Source organism: Fundulus heteroclitus, chromosome 10 (genome assembly GCF_011125445.2).
Source record: "Fundulus heteroclitus isolate FHET01 chromosome 10, MU-UCD_Fhet_4.1, whole genome shotgun sequence".
Taxonomy (NCBI): Eukaryota; Metazoa; Chordata; class Actinopteri; order Cyprinodontiformes; family Fundulidae; genus Fundulus; species Fundulus heteroclitus.
Window position 1 is genome coordinate 5,258,731 of NC_046370.1, and position 15,709 is coordinate 5,274,439.

General features: G+C 41.0%; 1 protein-coding gene across 1 annotated transcript in view; it reads right to left on the reverse strand.

Moving 5' to 3' along the window:
- The window catches only part of vwa2 (von Willebrand factor A domain containing 2), a 28,062-nt gene that overhangs the window by 4,063 nt on the left and 8,290 nt on the right, over window positions 1-15,709 (reverse strand). The window contains exons 3-12 of the mRNA XM_036141825.1: window positions 10,094-10,168; window positions 8,625-8,758; window positions 8,444-8,553; window positions 8,005-8,202; window positions 7,299-7,432; window positions 7,012-7,141; window positions 5,018-5,073; window positions 4,810-4,917; window positions 4,148-4,729; window positions 1-537 (exon numbers count right to left, since the gene is read on the reverse strand). The exon at window positions 1-537 is cut by the window's left edge and continues 15 nt beyond it. Of these exons, the coding sequence (XP_035997718.1) occupies window positions 1-537; window positions 4,148-4,729; window positions 4,810-4,917; window positions 5,018-5,073; window positions 7,012-7,141; window positions 7,299-7,432; window positions 8,005-8,202; window positions 8,444-8,553; window positions 8,625-8,758; window positions 10,094-10,168 (2,064 nt within the window). The remainder of the gene's footprint in view (window positions 538-4,147; window positions 4,730-4,809; window positions 4,918-5,017; window positions 5,074-7,011; window positions 7,142-7,298; window positions 7,433-8,004; window positions 8,203-8,443; window positions 8,554-8,624; window positions 8,759-10,093; window positions 10,169-15,709) is intronic.

A 15,709-nucleotide genomic window follows, 5' to 3' on the forward strand; every position in this document is an offset into this window, starting at 1 on the left:
GAACCAGCACGTCCTCAAAGTACTTGAGGTCCTCGTAGGACGGCACGGAGATCATGTGCTCCTCTGAACCTGCGATCATCATCAGCTTGTCTCTCTGCATGTCTCCGATGCCGACCACAAACAGCGAAACGCCGTCGTCTCTTAACTTCTGAGCCGGCACGACGGCGTCGTCTCCGCCCGAGCCGTCCGTCACCACCACCACGGCCTTGTTGACCCCCGGCCTGGCCCCGCTGGCCACATTCAGCACCCTGGAGTAGACGTGGAGCAGCGCCGCGCCCGTCGACACCCCTCCGCCCATGTAGCCGGCTTGGCCCACGGCGCTGAGGATGGCGGAGCCGGACGCGTGGGCGTCCAGGCCGAAGACGGTGGTGGGTCTGCGGCTGTACGCCACCAGGGCTACCTGAGCCACGTCGCGGTTAACGTCGAACTGGACCGAGAGGCTGCGCACGAAGTCCTGCAGCGTGGCGAAGTTCTCCCGGCCCACTCCGGCTGAGGCGTCCAGGGCAAACACCAGGTCTACCGCCTGGCCCAGACACCCTGATCAAAACAAAACGTGTTATATGTTACATCTAAACAGAGGTTACAGCAGATTTCACGTCCAAAAGGTTAATGCAGGCAGAACAGGAAAACTTAAACCTACAGGATTAACCTTATTTATTTATCTGGTTTTAAAGCCTCCTCTTGCAGGAAATTCATAGATTCCAAAAGATAAATCAAACCCACACCATGATATCACTGCCGCCATAGCTTAGAGGCGTTCAAAGAGCAAAATTCCCTTTTCCCAAAGGTCAATTTTTGGTTATTCAAAAAAACCTGGTCTCAAATGCTGACAAAAATGTGTTTTAGTGCTTGTATAAAATAATGTTTATTAATTAAAACTAAACCAATTTATACGGAATTTTCATACAGGACAGAAGCTGTCAGACTGACTCAAAATACAATTATTTGCCCCACAGAAGTAAAATAATATTGTCCCAATATCCTAAAAGATAAAATACTAAGAGGTCTTTTTCTTCATTTAACTTATTTAGGTTAGCTTTTTTAAGAAATGTGTTTATACCATATTTAGCAGGAGATTCTTCAACTTTAGTAAACTTTCACACATTACTTATATACTCTAACTTTAAGAACCAGAGATCTATAAAAACCTGGAAGAATACTGCATACTGCGTATACTTTCACTACTAAAACAGAGTTTTTTTAGTCTCAAAATAGACAGAGGCTTTGTTCAAATGACAGATATGTTACCCAAAAAGTGACGATTTGCAGAAATGTTTCAGCGAAAATGATTTAAGATTAAAAACTGCTCTAAATAAGCATGATTTAAAATAATAGAAACTATTGTCCTTTTGCACAAATATGTTGTGTGGAGTCCACACTTACAGGTACATCAAATTTAATATTTTTTGACCCTCATTTCAGAAAGTGAAACTCGTTTCATAACACAGAGTGAAATATTTCAAGCCTTTATTTCTTGTATGTTTGACAAATATAGCTTACATATACTATAAATACAAATTTCTGTCTCAGAAAATCTGAATATTGTGAAAAAGTAAACCACACGTGTCAAACTCAAATCTGGCCCATCAAGGCAATTAATCCGGCCCTCAAAAGCCAAAAAAGGCATATCATGTCATAAAGTAGAGGCATATATCCTTTTAAATTGTATAAAGTGGTTAAAACTGTGCCTCCTGTAGCAAATGTTAATTTTTTTTTAACCTAACTAGTAACAACATCCTGCCACTAGATGTCAGTTTTCCAACAACACATTAAAACAACCCAGAAATGTCCAAAAAGAGAAAAAGTGATGCAGAACGATGAGTTTAAAGTGTAACTCAACCCAAAATCAACTTTTCCCCCAGATTAACTGTTCAAACGGCCCTAAGGGTGATAATTTTATGTTACTGTGAATTTTTCTACACATCTTTATGTAAACTGGAATGAAATCTTGAAATCAAAAGTATCATCTATACAGGTGCAACCGACCTAAACAGGTAATTAGCTCGAGCATCTGCAAAAGGTTTCCTGAGCCTCTAAATGGTGTCAATCTGGGTCAGTGAGTGATACAATTATGGGGAAGACGGCTGACTTGACAGATGTCCAGAAGACATCATTGACACCCCCATGAAGAGGTTCAGTCATCATTAAAATCATGACTAAAGAAGCTAGTGGAGTGCTGTATCCAAGCATATTCATGGAAGGTTGAGTGGAAGATCAAGGTGTGGTAGGAAAACGTGCACCAGCTATAGCACCGCAGCCTTGAGAAGATTGCCAAGCAAAATTCATTCATGAGTTTGGAGTGAACTGAGCCAGTATGCACATACCAGTCTTAAAAATGTTGCATTACTTGTGTCAAACCATCACCAAACCAGAGACATCAGAAGCATCTTAAAGGGGCTGCAGAGAAAAAGAACCAAACTGCTGCCTAGTGGTCCAAAGATCTTCTTTTTTTTTGATGAGAGTAAATTCTGCATTTGATTTGGAAATCAAGGTCCCAGATCGCCTCCATGCTACACCACATGAATGCAGTAAATCATGCAATATGAGTCCCAACCAAGTATTGAGTGCATAAAAAAATGAACATACATTCCAGAAGCCATATATTTCCGTTTTAAAATATCATTTTTCAATTGATCTTATTTGACGTTCTACTTTTCTGACACTGAACTTTGGCTCTCATTGTCTGTAAGCCATAATCATCAAAGTACAAGAAATAAATGCTTGAAGTAGTTCACCCTTTGTGTAATGAACCTATACAATATATGAATTTTACTTTCTAAAATGATTGACACAGGATATAACATTTATCTGAGATGTACCTGTATCGCCACCACTGGTCAGGTCAAGTAAAGGGCCTTAAAATAAAATTTATGCAGCTTCATTTTCCCGTAGTGAAATGTAGAATTTGGATTATTGTCGTGCTGCAAGGCCAAACGATTATTTCTTTTTCTCAATTTTTAAGAAAAAGCATGAAGGTTCCTTTTTAAAATCTCCCAATATTGAAAAGACTTCATGATGCAATGCAGCACCGTAAGGTAAAGAGAGACAGGCCCACAGCATCACTGGTCCTTCTCCATGCTAGTCTTGTGTATTTCCAACAAGGTGGATGCTAATAAGATCACCTCAGGTCGTTGTTCACCCCCAGAGACCAACGGAAATAGGCCTCTGTGCTACTTTGCTTCTCAAATAAGCCTCTTTAACAGCTGTTCTTTAGATTTTCATTTACTAGAACTTATACGGTCCCATGTGGTTTTAGGTGGTGCAGAAAATTATTCGTCTGATGAAGAGCCAAGTGCTCCAAAACTCTCCTTTTTTGCTGTGCAAAGGTGCAATTAATTAATTGCACCTTTGCACAGGTGCAACAAAAGGTGCATTTTTACACCCCACAGTGCCTTTTTATTTAAGAAAAGTGATCTAATTAAGGATGCTTCATTTTTCAACGTAGCTGTTTTTTGCAAGATGAGCACAAATTTCAAACTAAAGGGTGCGTCTTTCTACATTTTCAGTGTGGGAGTATGCTACTACTAGCCTCGTGAGACCATCCTGATCTCGCGAGCTTTCAATGTTTCACTCGCAGATCAGTCTAGCTACCCTCCGTTAAAGAAAATTTGGAGCAGTTCACCAAACGAACGTCCAATCAGCGTTGGCTTTGAGGCGGGTTGAGGTGTGACGCAACGAGGAGCGCGACAGTTCAGTCTAAAGAACATGGCGGCTTCAGCCGATGAAACTAGCGTTAGCGTGGCTATCGAGCAAGTTTTATCGGAATTACAGAGTATTTCTCTGCTGAGCTAACGAGCCTTTACCTGCAGCAGCAAGAGTAGCTTGGCTTGTGGTTGTGTTTTCGTCGTCGCTCGACGAATCTGATTGGTTTATTTGGCCCGTCTATCACCAACATAGGCCAATCAGCTGACCAGTATTTTCGCCCCTTCCCAAAATTACTTCAACGGAAGGTTTCCAGATGGATATGTGGAGCAAATCTATCTGGTGGAGTCAGGTAATGCTACTACATTGAATTTTTTCTAAATATTTTTAGGCTTTTTACACATCTTTACCCAGGTAGCGATAAATGTTGAGGTTGCTTTGAAATACCTTCATCTACGCAACACTGAATCTTATCTCAAGTCAAATCTACGGCTCGGATAGGTACCTTGTGTATCCACGCTGCAGATCTTGGCCTTCAGCTCCGGTATCTTTCCGATGAGCCTGTCCGCTGATGGGTACGTTAGCGTCCTCTGAGGGTTTCCTGTCACGTTATTCAGCTCCCCCTTCATCGCGTCCGGCCCCACCCCTATCACGAAGATCTCCCTGTCTCGGGCGTACTTTGAGGCCTCGGCCACCTCGTCGGCAGCGGGAGTGGCTGTGAGCAGCACCACAACGCGCGGGAGGTCGTCTGAGACGTCGGCAAAGACCGGCTCGCTCACAAAGCCGTGGCGGGTCACGTGTCGTAGCGCCCGGCCTGTCAGGGTCAGGCCCCCCGGGGGCTGCAGTGCATCCACCGCCTTGAGGAGACCCCTCGTGTTTCCTTTAAATTTCCCAACCTGGGCCTCCACCCTGGTCTCGCCGCCGAACACGGCCAGGCCGACCTTGCTGGGGCTGTCGGAGCTGACGACGGTCTGCAGGAAGCGCTTTAAGAAGGATTTGAGGCGAAGGAAGCCTTCCAAGGTGAGCGCGGCGGAGCCCTCCAGCAGAAAAAGCAAGTCGATGGAGCAGTCCAAGGATAAAGCAGGAGCTGAGGAAGGATTTAAGGTAACGTTAGCTGGAGCGCTACTGAGCGACCAAAACGTCTCTGAGCCAGGGGGCTGTACCGACCGCAGTGGGGGTCCGATCCATAGCCGGGAGGACACAGACAGCGGTAGCGCTCTAGGCCTTCGGATAAACAGGTTCCGCCGTTCAGACAGGGCTGGGAGTCACAGGGATCTGATGATGGGGAGGAGGAAATCATATAAAAACTACAGAGATAGCCAGCACCACGTAAATAACAGCAGCAGGAGTCGTAGCTGGCGGAGGATGAGCTGACCTGAACAAATGGTCCGATGGCAGACTGCCTGGTGTCTCCTGTAAACTTTGCTGTACCTGCAAAAACACACGACTGTGGTTCACTAACTTTTACTGTGTAATAAAGCAGCAGCTTATGGACAAAACCCTTATATAAAAGTCAATTTTTGCATCTAAATCCATCAGAATGAGTAAAATAAAGCACACCTCAAAGGTATAAACGCAGTCTTTGACATTTTGTCTCGTTGCAACAACAAATTTTTAATTATTTCATTGGAATTGTCTGTGAAAAATAGACCAACACAAAGTAAAGAATAATTGTGAAGTGGAAGGTTTTAAATTTTCCTCCTAAATTCATCATCTATCTATCTATCTATCTATCTATCTATCTATCTATCTATCTATCTATCTGTTCCCCTTGAATTAGTACTTTCTCAAGCCGCTTTTCGCTTCCCAATTACAGCGGGGAGTCCTCCGAGGTCCCCGCCAGCTTTGCACATCTACAGAAGAAGTTTTTTTTTTTTTTTTACTCATTCTTTGCAAAATAGCTCAGGCCCAGTAATTGATGGAGAGAGGGAGCATCTATTTCCACATGTTGCCACAGATTTCCAATTAAATTCAGGTCTAGGATTTAAACGCACCATTTTAACACATGCTTTGATCTAAACCGTTCCATTGGTGTTCTGGCGGTATGTTTTGGGTCGCTCTCCTCCTGGAAGGGGAACCTCTGTCCCGATTCTAAAGTCCTTGGCTGCTTCCAACATGATTCCTGCCTGGATTGCTCTGTGTTTGGTGACGGTGACCTGACGTCCTCCAGGCTTCATAAAAATCATTTCTACTTCTTAAATTTATCTCATCTGTGCTAATTTGAGATTAAAATGGCCTGGGTGCCTGTGAATCTACTACAACAGATCATCGATGGCCTGTTAACACTACAAATACCCTACCAGTGCCCCCATGACCAGTGTAAAAGGCAATGGACGGATGGATTTTTGGATGGCATTCCCTTCCACTTGATGCTATCAAATCCAGTCAGATCCCTGACCGTGGAATATGGAAACAAGCTAAAAAAATTAAGCTTTAAATCTCGGCGTGCACAAAGTGATGAAAAACGTGTGCAATACCACCGATGTCTCATTAAGCTGCAAGAAATGGCAGGTTATCAGAAGTCCAGGTGATGTTCCTGCTCTTACTAATGACACAATGCTTCATCAATCAGATGGAGCTTCACGCAGAGATATTGACATGTTTGATTAGGGCGGATGGTTAAAAGATGCTAAACATACAGAAAATGTTGTATCATTTAGGACAGAAGAAAAAGAGAAGACCACAAAAACTGAACTGAAAATAAGTAAAAATGTCTTTCAATTTGTCTATTGGTCCTTAATTTGATCAGGTAAATAAGATTATCTGCCAATGGAATGAGTATTTTTACACCTAAATTAAGATAATTAGATAAACTGCACTTCAATTAAGATGATGGACATGAGTTGTTCCTATTATAAGTGTGAAAATCTTATTCCATTGGCAGACCATTTAAACTTGCGGCTCAAATCAAAGACAAAAACACTAATTTCAAGAAAACTTTACTTATTTAGAGTCATGAAATGTTAAAAATGAGGTTCTGTTCATCTCAAGTCAGGCCTTAGGGACCTTAGGGATTTATTTTCATACAAGTGGACAAACGCACAGACAGATAAGTTGTGTTACCCCCTCTTTTTTATTTTTCCATTGGTCATAATGGCCAATCTGTGTGTCTTTGTAAAAACTTAGGTAGAATACAAACGTTCCTTGCTTCCCTTAAACCGCCAGTTTTACTGACAAGTGGTGATGCTGAAGCTTGAGTTGTACCTGCTTTGTGTTGGTCTACCACGTGAAATCCCACCAAACATGACAAAATGTGAAAGTTTCGCTGGGTCCAGGAATAGTTTTCAGATCCATTATTATGATTTACAAAGAGGAAAAACTAACAGTGACGTGTTTTCTGAGTGGGAAAAGGTCTTCATTCAAACCTGCCTGTAGTAAGGACAAAGAGATGTGTACGGGGAATATCCCTTGGAGCCTTTCCAGCACATGAAATTCCCCTGTAGCTCTTTCACAGTCTCCAGCGTCCTCCTCTCACAGGGGAAGGACTCCACCTGACAGCCTGCAGGTCAAAACATGACGAGACGAAAGGCGGAAAACGTTAGGAGTGGTTAACGAAAGCGGGGGGGAGACGCAAAGATAGTCGACACCTAAGCAAAGGAGGGGAAGGGCTGTGCGGATTTAATGATTTAGAAAGAAGCAGCAGAAAGGACTCCCACCTGCAGGAGTAGCGTTGCAGAACGAGAGCATGCTGAGCGCCGTGTGCAGGCCGTTGACAGCATCATAGAAATGCTCAGCGAAGAAGACGTGACTTTCCATCGGCTCACTGGCAACGGCCTGCAGTTCTTCCCATCTGCAAAACACAGTTAATTTTTATTTATTTTTTAATTCATTGCATTTTACTTGGGGCTAGACGTTATAGACAAAAAGCACATCGATAAAATAGAAATCATGTTGATCGATATCGATAATTATCAACAAATTCGAAACATTTATTTTAAGCGCTGCCCTGGACGTTTTATGCCTATTTTTTTTTAAATACAGAACACACAAACACTGAATTCAAACTCAACCATTTGTTCAACCAATTTTTCACCAAAACTGCAAGTTTTAAAAGGAAAAGAAAACGCGTGCTCTCTAAACTCTTTGAAGGGGGCGAAGCTTGGTTCCTGGGTCTGTGTTTGTGATTGGTTGGGAGGATGTAATGACTGTAATATTAACCTACATGATTGGCTAATATGCAAGAGGAAGGAAAACTGTTATTCTATTGAACTTTTTATTGACCCTTTTTTTTTCTATCATCGATATACGTCTATCGATCGATATATATTGATAATGAATTATCATCCAGCCCTAATTTTACTTATTATTAAGTATTATTAAGTATTGTTGCATGAAGTTTTGATTTGTAATCCTCATCCTTACCTTGGGTACCGCAAGCCCACAGCAAATAAGACCACGCCTCTGTCTTTAAGCTGCGCTGCTGCCTGGGCCACGCCGCCCTGAGACCTTCCATCAGACAGGAGGATGACGACGCGGGGGACGCTGGAGGAGTTACGGCCACCCGGAAAACCTTTCCTCAGGATGTATTTGAGGGCAAGGCCTGTCTGCGTGCTGCCTCCCCTGAGAGGAGAAGGGTTTGAGTGGAACTATCATAAACCAGTGAAGGTTCTGCATGAAACCGACTGTTTTCTTGACAAAAAGGCTTTTGTGACTGAAACACGCCGAATGGGTGTGTCGCTGCTTGCTGGCAACACCAAAAAAAGAATAGAGTGAGCAATCTTGCTTCTTCCATCTCAGTTTATTATCTTGGCTTTAAAGGAAGGAACAGAGCCAAAGTAAAAGCGGACTCCGTCTCACCTACCTGTATGAAATCTTCCTTAAGTGCTTCTTCAGCTCCTGGTTGGTGGAGTATGAGTCCAAAGAGAACTCGAGCCGAGGAACGGAGCCAAACTGAATCAAACCCACCCGCGCCTGAACGAAGCCAGAGAACAATCTGGGTTTGTCGACGCGATACAAAGAGCGAGGAAAAGAAAAACACAAACCTTATCCGGAGCAACGTCCAGGGCTTCACAGAACTTGACTGCGTAATGTTTGGACCTCTCGAAGGTGCCCTTCCCCATGCTGTAGGAGCCGTCCATGAGGAAGAGGATGTCTATGGCTGCTGAGCACTGCATCACTTGCCATGAACACAAAAACACAAAAAAAAACTGTTGTTATATAGACAATGATGTAATGCAAAACAGTGTTTTCTCTACATTCTTGCATTAAATTCACCTTCACATACATTTGTGGTCAAAGAAGCAGAGATGCTGCTGTTATTACTCTGCAGACAATGAAGAGCATCTTTAACATCACTTGCATTGAGTCATTTTCCTCTCATCAAGGGTTATAGGGAACAAATTCACTTCTGATGTTTTAATCACTCTATTATACAGACATTAATAAAACAACATGTCTCTTAAGAAGACTAATTATGTCACATCTTTTGGTAGTTTTTAACTAATAAATAGAATTAATCTTGATAATTACACTCGCACATTTATGATCAGAACTTTTAATGCCCAACTTAGGTTCATTTAAAAATGGTATGTGTCATATAAAATACAACACATTTTACTAAAATACTGCTAAACTCTTGTTTTTATGTTTAAAAAATATAAACGAATAGAATGCTTTCATTGACCAGTGGCAGTTTATTCATACAAATCTAAACAAATACACAAATTTAATCCTGACACTAAATTTGAAAATGTTAGGAGAGTGGGTGGGAATGAAGGTCAGAACGTTTGTTGAATAATAATTATTTGATGTCAGGATTCGGTATAAAAGTAGTATTGACCAAAGATTTACACCTCAACCCGAGGCACGAAGAGGAGTGATTGCTTCTCCACTCCCTGCATTCCCAATAATCTACTAAGTACATTTTATTCCTTAAAAATGACAAAAATAGAAACATATACTGATTTAAGTTGTAAATGTAACATTAGAAAATAATTGCTACATTGTTGCACGTCTCCCTCCATGCATGGTGGCGCGCATAGTTTGGCTACATCTGTAAAAGTAAAGGAAACTAATGCAAACTTGCTTTTTTGTAAATGTAGTTACAATGCAACATCTTCCTTACTGACCAGGAATCAGCTGAAAAACACAAGGAAACTTTGCACCATATCATCATTTTCATTCAAAAGCTGCTCGCTGCTTGGATAACGTCGCTGTGCATCTTTTGTGGATCACTAATTTACGATGTTAGTGAATCTGATTAAAAGGTTATAGAGATAAATACAGCCATCCTGGTCCTTCCTTGGAAATTACTTTAAGAACAATAGTCATCCAACACAGTCTTCACTTTATCCATATATATACAGAAAAGATTTCCCTTCTCTCTGTATTTTTAATTAAATTTTTTTTTTATTTTGCTTGGTTTTGAATTTGAACTCAAGGCTGTGAGTTTTCTTGCATGTATGAATTTCCAACCGCTCCAGAAATGAGGCTTCGCCTGTTTTATACTCACTTTCTGCCGCTGAGTTGATTTTTGCAATGTTATCATGGCTGGTTTGGATTTCCTGCACAGAGGCAGCCTGTGAGACTGGGGGAGAGAAAGGGACAAATCAAATCTGCAATTAAACATATAACATGCTTTAGATCTTTGTGACTGAACTGCAAAAATGTTGCACAGTTCTAACCCAGTTTTCCAAAATGGTCACATGTTCCTCCATGTATCTTTGGTGTCTCTAAAAGGTTTTTAAAGATTATTGAGGTTCCAAATGTTTTCTATGTCTTTAGCTTTTTGTCTCCTTTTCCAGATTTGAGAGGTTTGAGATTATCACCCAAGAATAAACTCTATTTAAACATAAATCCATTCACGGTCACTTAGGCGGCTGCTGGAAGTGTGGTTGAAAAAGCATTGTGAAGCTATTAGTTTGGAAATAAATGACTAAATTTTCTTTTGCTGCACCATTCTCTCGTGTTTTGTCGTTGTCTGACTCTTTCATCCAATGTCTAGTCTCATAAAAAAAATTGCAAAGGTGCAGGAAAGAGAGAGAAAGCTTTTTTCCCCCCACATGCACACAAAAAATTAAACCCAAAATAAACAAAAAAGGAAATAGGAATCGTGGAAAATGTATTTAATTTCATAATTTAAACTCACTGTGTTTACATTTTTTGTCAGCCGATTTTGATGGGGTTGACATCCAAGTTGACAAACTTGGATGTCAACTTGGATGACATTGGATGACATTTCTTTATAAATGTACAAAATTACTTTTTAATTATCCCCATATACTGAGAAGACATCTTTGTTTTCAAAATTGTGTCCAGAATACGCTCTGTAACAAAACTGAGACGGATCAAATGGGGTGTCAACACTTTTGGATGTATTTTTATGTGCAATTTGACTCACTGAGATTGCATATAAATTTATATATTTGACGCTTTCCACACATCCAACACGCATTCTAACTTCATCTCTTCTGCATAATTGAACACTGAAGGCTGATGGGAAAGGACACGTAAAGAAAACCATTGTTTTACTCCATTCATGGAAAGGACATTCTTCTATCTATGCACATGTAAAGCCTGGATGAGGGGGGAGGATGCGAGGCATGGGATTTACTGCGAACACGCCTTCGCTTCCCTCTGGCAACTACGGAGCGCAGAGAGTCCTGAATGTGTATTTCCACACATTAATCAGATTCCACAAGTTCTTCTCCTCAATTACAACACTTTTGCTTGTAACGCTTGGGGCCATGTGTCTCTTTTCAGTGACCCGTAGCACATAAAATGTGCCCAAAGGTTCAACATCAGCAAGGTTGGGTTTATTCATTTTACAAACACTGTGTAAAAATACACAAAACACCAATTCAGATGAACCTTTGCTTGTTTAAGGATCACTTCAGATTACCAAAATTATTTCCATTCGCAACAAGGCAGAAAAATTATAATTGTTTAGATTTTTTTTTTCTTCAAACGTTCTTATAACTCTGTTGCTTACAGAAATGTTCTTATAACTAATGGTTATTTAGTTGCATGAAACAGCAGGACTTGGATTAAATGTCTTTGACCATCTCACAAAATAGCTTTGCTTAAATTCTGGCCTCTTCCTCTAGTGAGACTGAGGGATCTATGAGTTTCTCCTCATGATCCCACCGCTCAGGTGAAGTGCACCAGTCCCTCATGCAGCTAAACACCAAATGATGCTGCCACCCCCATACTTAACATCCAGCATGGTGTTCTTACACTTGCAAGCTTTCCCTGTTTTCCTCCAAATGTAGTGATAGTCACCATCACCACCAATCGTTTTAATTAGATTTTTGTCAGAACATTGGAAACGTCATCAGAAATTAAGGTCTTTGACCTTAGGAACAATTAGAAATTGTGTTATTGTTTTTTGGAGTAATTGCTTTTTCCTTGCCTGTGATGCTTGTGACAGAAACATGGCAGAGCGTATATGAGTTTAACCACTTTACTAAACTTTTACCCACTGTTTATATACTATATTTTAATGCTTTTAACACAATCCTATCCAAGTTTTGAACCTCTGATGTCTGAGCTGGGTCCTCCCCGCCCGACTCTCGCTGTAGTTGGATGCAGACCACCAAAATTACTACAAGGATTTTATTCAAGACTTTTCAGTCAGCGGTGGGCAAAAATATGTTCAAATTTCAATAGTTAGATATTTTAATATTAACGTGTGCTGTCCTACCAAGCTGTATACCTTGACTTTTTTCATTTTAGTCTCATCCAGTTTGTGTCGAGTCCTACCCAGAAAACTGGATCTCACGCTGTCCTTAATGTTTACCGGTCTTAAGAATTAAAATATGCAATGCTGTCTTTTCTGATATTTGCCTAGTTGTGTTTGAGGCTTTTTTTTATCCCACCATGACTTTAAACGTCTTATCTCAACACATCATTGTCGCACTTTAATGCATCTGCCACTGACTTTTCTGTTACAAGTCAAGCAGTTCCTGATGATGTTGCTCCTTTTAAAACTGCAAAACTAAAATCGAGACGCGCTTGGAGCCAACCACCAGAACAGTGAACAATGACGAAGATCCGACAGTAAGAAAAGGTAGTGGGTGATGAAGAGGAGTGGCTATTAAGCTGAATCCAGACAGTTATGAAACGGGGAAAAAGCAATTGGACTGGACAAAGGAAATAAAATATTACATGAAAATGGTGACAAGGACAACACCATTTGTAAAAGCGCCACAACCCTTCGGTTCAGGGGAATAATCGAGACACTGGTCATTAGAGGGAATCGCCACCTGCAAACCAGCAGTCTGCTCCGACCTCTTTCATAAGCCCCTGATTCCAGCATCATTCCAGCCTCAAAGTCCTGCTCTAGGTGAAAGTTTAGGGGCCAGGGTGGGCCGCTTGTTCACGGTCGGTGAGGCCTCGGAGCTCCGAACAAAAAGCCTGTCTGTTCACCAAAGGGCCTCTTGTATCTTTAATGTCTGTGAAAGTAATTGCAGTGGAGACAACAGGACGGTTGAAGCCTATTTGGCATTAATTCCACCAAAGCGTGGGAACTTTTTGCACTCATCCATTACCCTAAAAAGATCCAGTTAAAAATAAATAAACTTTTGCCTCACAGCTAATTCGCGAGTCTGGATTATTTCTGCAACATGCTGACAGCGGCATGAAAGCAGAGGAGGCGTCGTTACAAGGTGAAACAGTCTGGTTTGGTAAAGTTCAAAGTCTTGAAATGACCCATCATAAATACTACACGTGGTGCTAAAGCTGTCATTTTTGAAAAACAACCTAAAGATTATATTTTCCAGCCAGTCCCTCCTTTTCCCTCAGGCAAATACCAATAGTCCTAGCTGAAAAGGCGCTAAAAAGGAGGAGACAAATGTTGCCTCGCCTGGAAACAAACAAAAAAAAAGGCAGTTTCTCTAACTTCTTTGCACATCTAGACATCAGATGTTTTGCCTTTTCTTAAAGTTCAGTCGTTTTTCCACAACTGAGCAAAGGTAAAGGCATCATTCCTGTTAAAGACAAAGAAGACCACGGCAGGATAACTTGAGTCTCTCACCCCACATGGAGACCAATTAACAGCAATTTCTCCAGCACATTGCAAGAACAGAACTAGAAATAAGTAAAATGTTCTTAAAATTAGTGTATTTGTCCTTGATTTGAGCAGCTAAATAAGACTATTTGCCAATGGAATAAGATCTTTGCACTTAAAATAGGAACAATTCATCTCTGCCATCTTATTTCAAGTGCAGGATGTCTAATTATCTTATTTTAGGGGTCAAAATATTCATTCCATTGGCAGATAATCCTATTTACCTACTCAAATCAAGGATAAATACACTAACTTTAAGAACATTTTACTTATTTCTAGTTCTGTTTTTGCAGTGCAAAACTAAGAAAATTCAGGTATCATCAGAGCTTGAGGCTTCGGACAAGGTAGTCTAGTCCGAAGCGTGGGACCCAGTCTCCCTTTCTCAGCAGCAATCAGTGGACAAATAAACCCACTGGGACACCCATGATCCATGGAAAGAAATAGGAAACATACTCAATGTGTCAGTGAGAGATACATAAAAATCTTTTTATTTTATATGGTGCTTGTCTGCTACTCTTATTAATGACAGATTGGGTCATTATGGCCCATATTAAAATGTGCCATTGCTTGGTCCTGCTAAAGAAAAGCTCCCCCACAGCATAATACTGCTACCGCCAGTTTTACAGTACTGATGGTGTGGCGAGGTGAAGACCACAAGCCTAAATATGTTGGTCTGCTAATAAAACTGTTTCCTGGTTTTTCACGTGTCGCTGGAGTCTTCACCCCGCCAGATCTTTGTCCCTCTTCATGCACCTTGGAAGTTAGTCAAGTTGTGCCACAAACTTTTGGATCTCTAGACTGTATGGTCTACCAAGGGTTCACCAAAAGTTCAATTTCGGTCAGCCGGTCAATTCCAGTGGGACTTGTGGGAAATAAACTTCCCCCTGTTTTATTGCTGACATGCTTGGTGTAGATTGGACGGTGGATTTCCACCTCTGGGTTGGGGGTCAGTCTCTGGCTCAACAAGAGGAGTTTAAGTTTCTTGGTGTCTTGTTCACCAAGAAAGAGTAATGATAGTCAATTTACCAGTCTATGTTCTGGCCCTCACCTACTGTCAAAAGGTTTAGATCTTGACTGAAAGAACAAGATCCCAGATACAAGCAGCCAAAATGAGCTTCCTCTGGAGTGTGGCCAGGCTCAGCCTAACAGATGGGGGGAGAAGCTCCGGTATCCAGTCCAAGCTCAAAGTGGAGCTCCTGATTCTCCGCATCAAAAGGAATCAGTTGAGATGGTTTGGACATCAGGATTAATAATACCACCTGGGTGCCTCCCTTTGGGAGTTCTCTTGGAAAACAAAATTGTGAGGAGACCCTGGGGGCGATGACTCATTAAGTAAATATTAGAATTAATTTGGGCTGTTTAATTTGGGCAATTAATCACATTTTCAATATAATCGCGATTTTAAAAAACGCAATTTCCAAATCGCAGATGTCTGCAATTTTTGGCTATGTAACAATTAGGGAATCAGACGCGTCCATTAGGTGTCAGTAAAATGTTTAAAGTGGGTTTGCCTCCACATGGAAGGGAAGAGGGTTGCAGCAGTGAGATAATCTAACTTTACTTGTTTTAGAGTTTATATAATCATACATAGCATTAAGTTCTGGTCAATCACTTTGATACATAGACTTGCTTGTTGGTTGGACTTTATGTTCAACAAGGATTGATGTCCCAATCAATTAAAAGCTGTTCTCTTGAATAATATTCTGATTAATAGAAACATTAAAAGTTCTTGTTTTAAATAGTCTTTGTTTACAAACATCTTTATTTAGAGGCCATTTTTGTTGCTTGTGGTTAATGCATAGAAAAGTCAAAATTGCAATTTTGGTTGAAATATTTCGTAGGCAGAACGCAATCATTTCTGCTCCAAGTTTAGATGCTGTGGGTCTTTTAGCAACTAATCCGCACGGCATGGAAACAAATTGATTTGTTGTTTTGTATATGTTTAAAAAGACATGACAAATTAAACTGGGGGGGGGGGGGGGGTTGCATTAAATTGTAATATTAAGATAAAAAATTGCAATTTGATTATTTTCCAAAATCGTTCAGCCCTAGAATTAATAG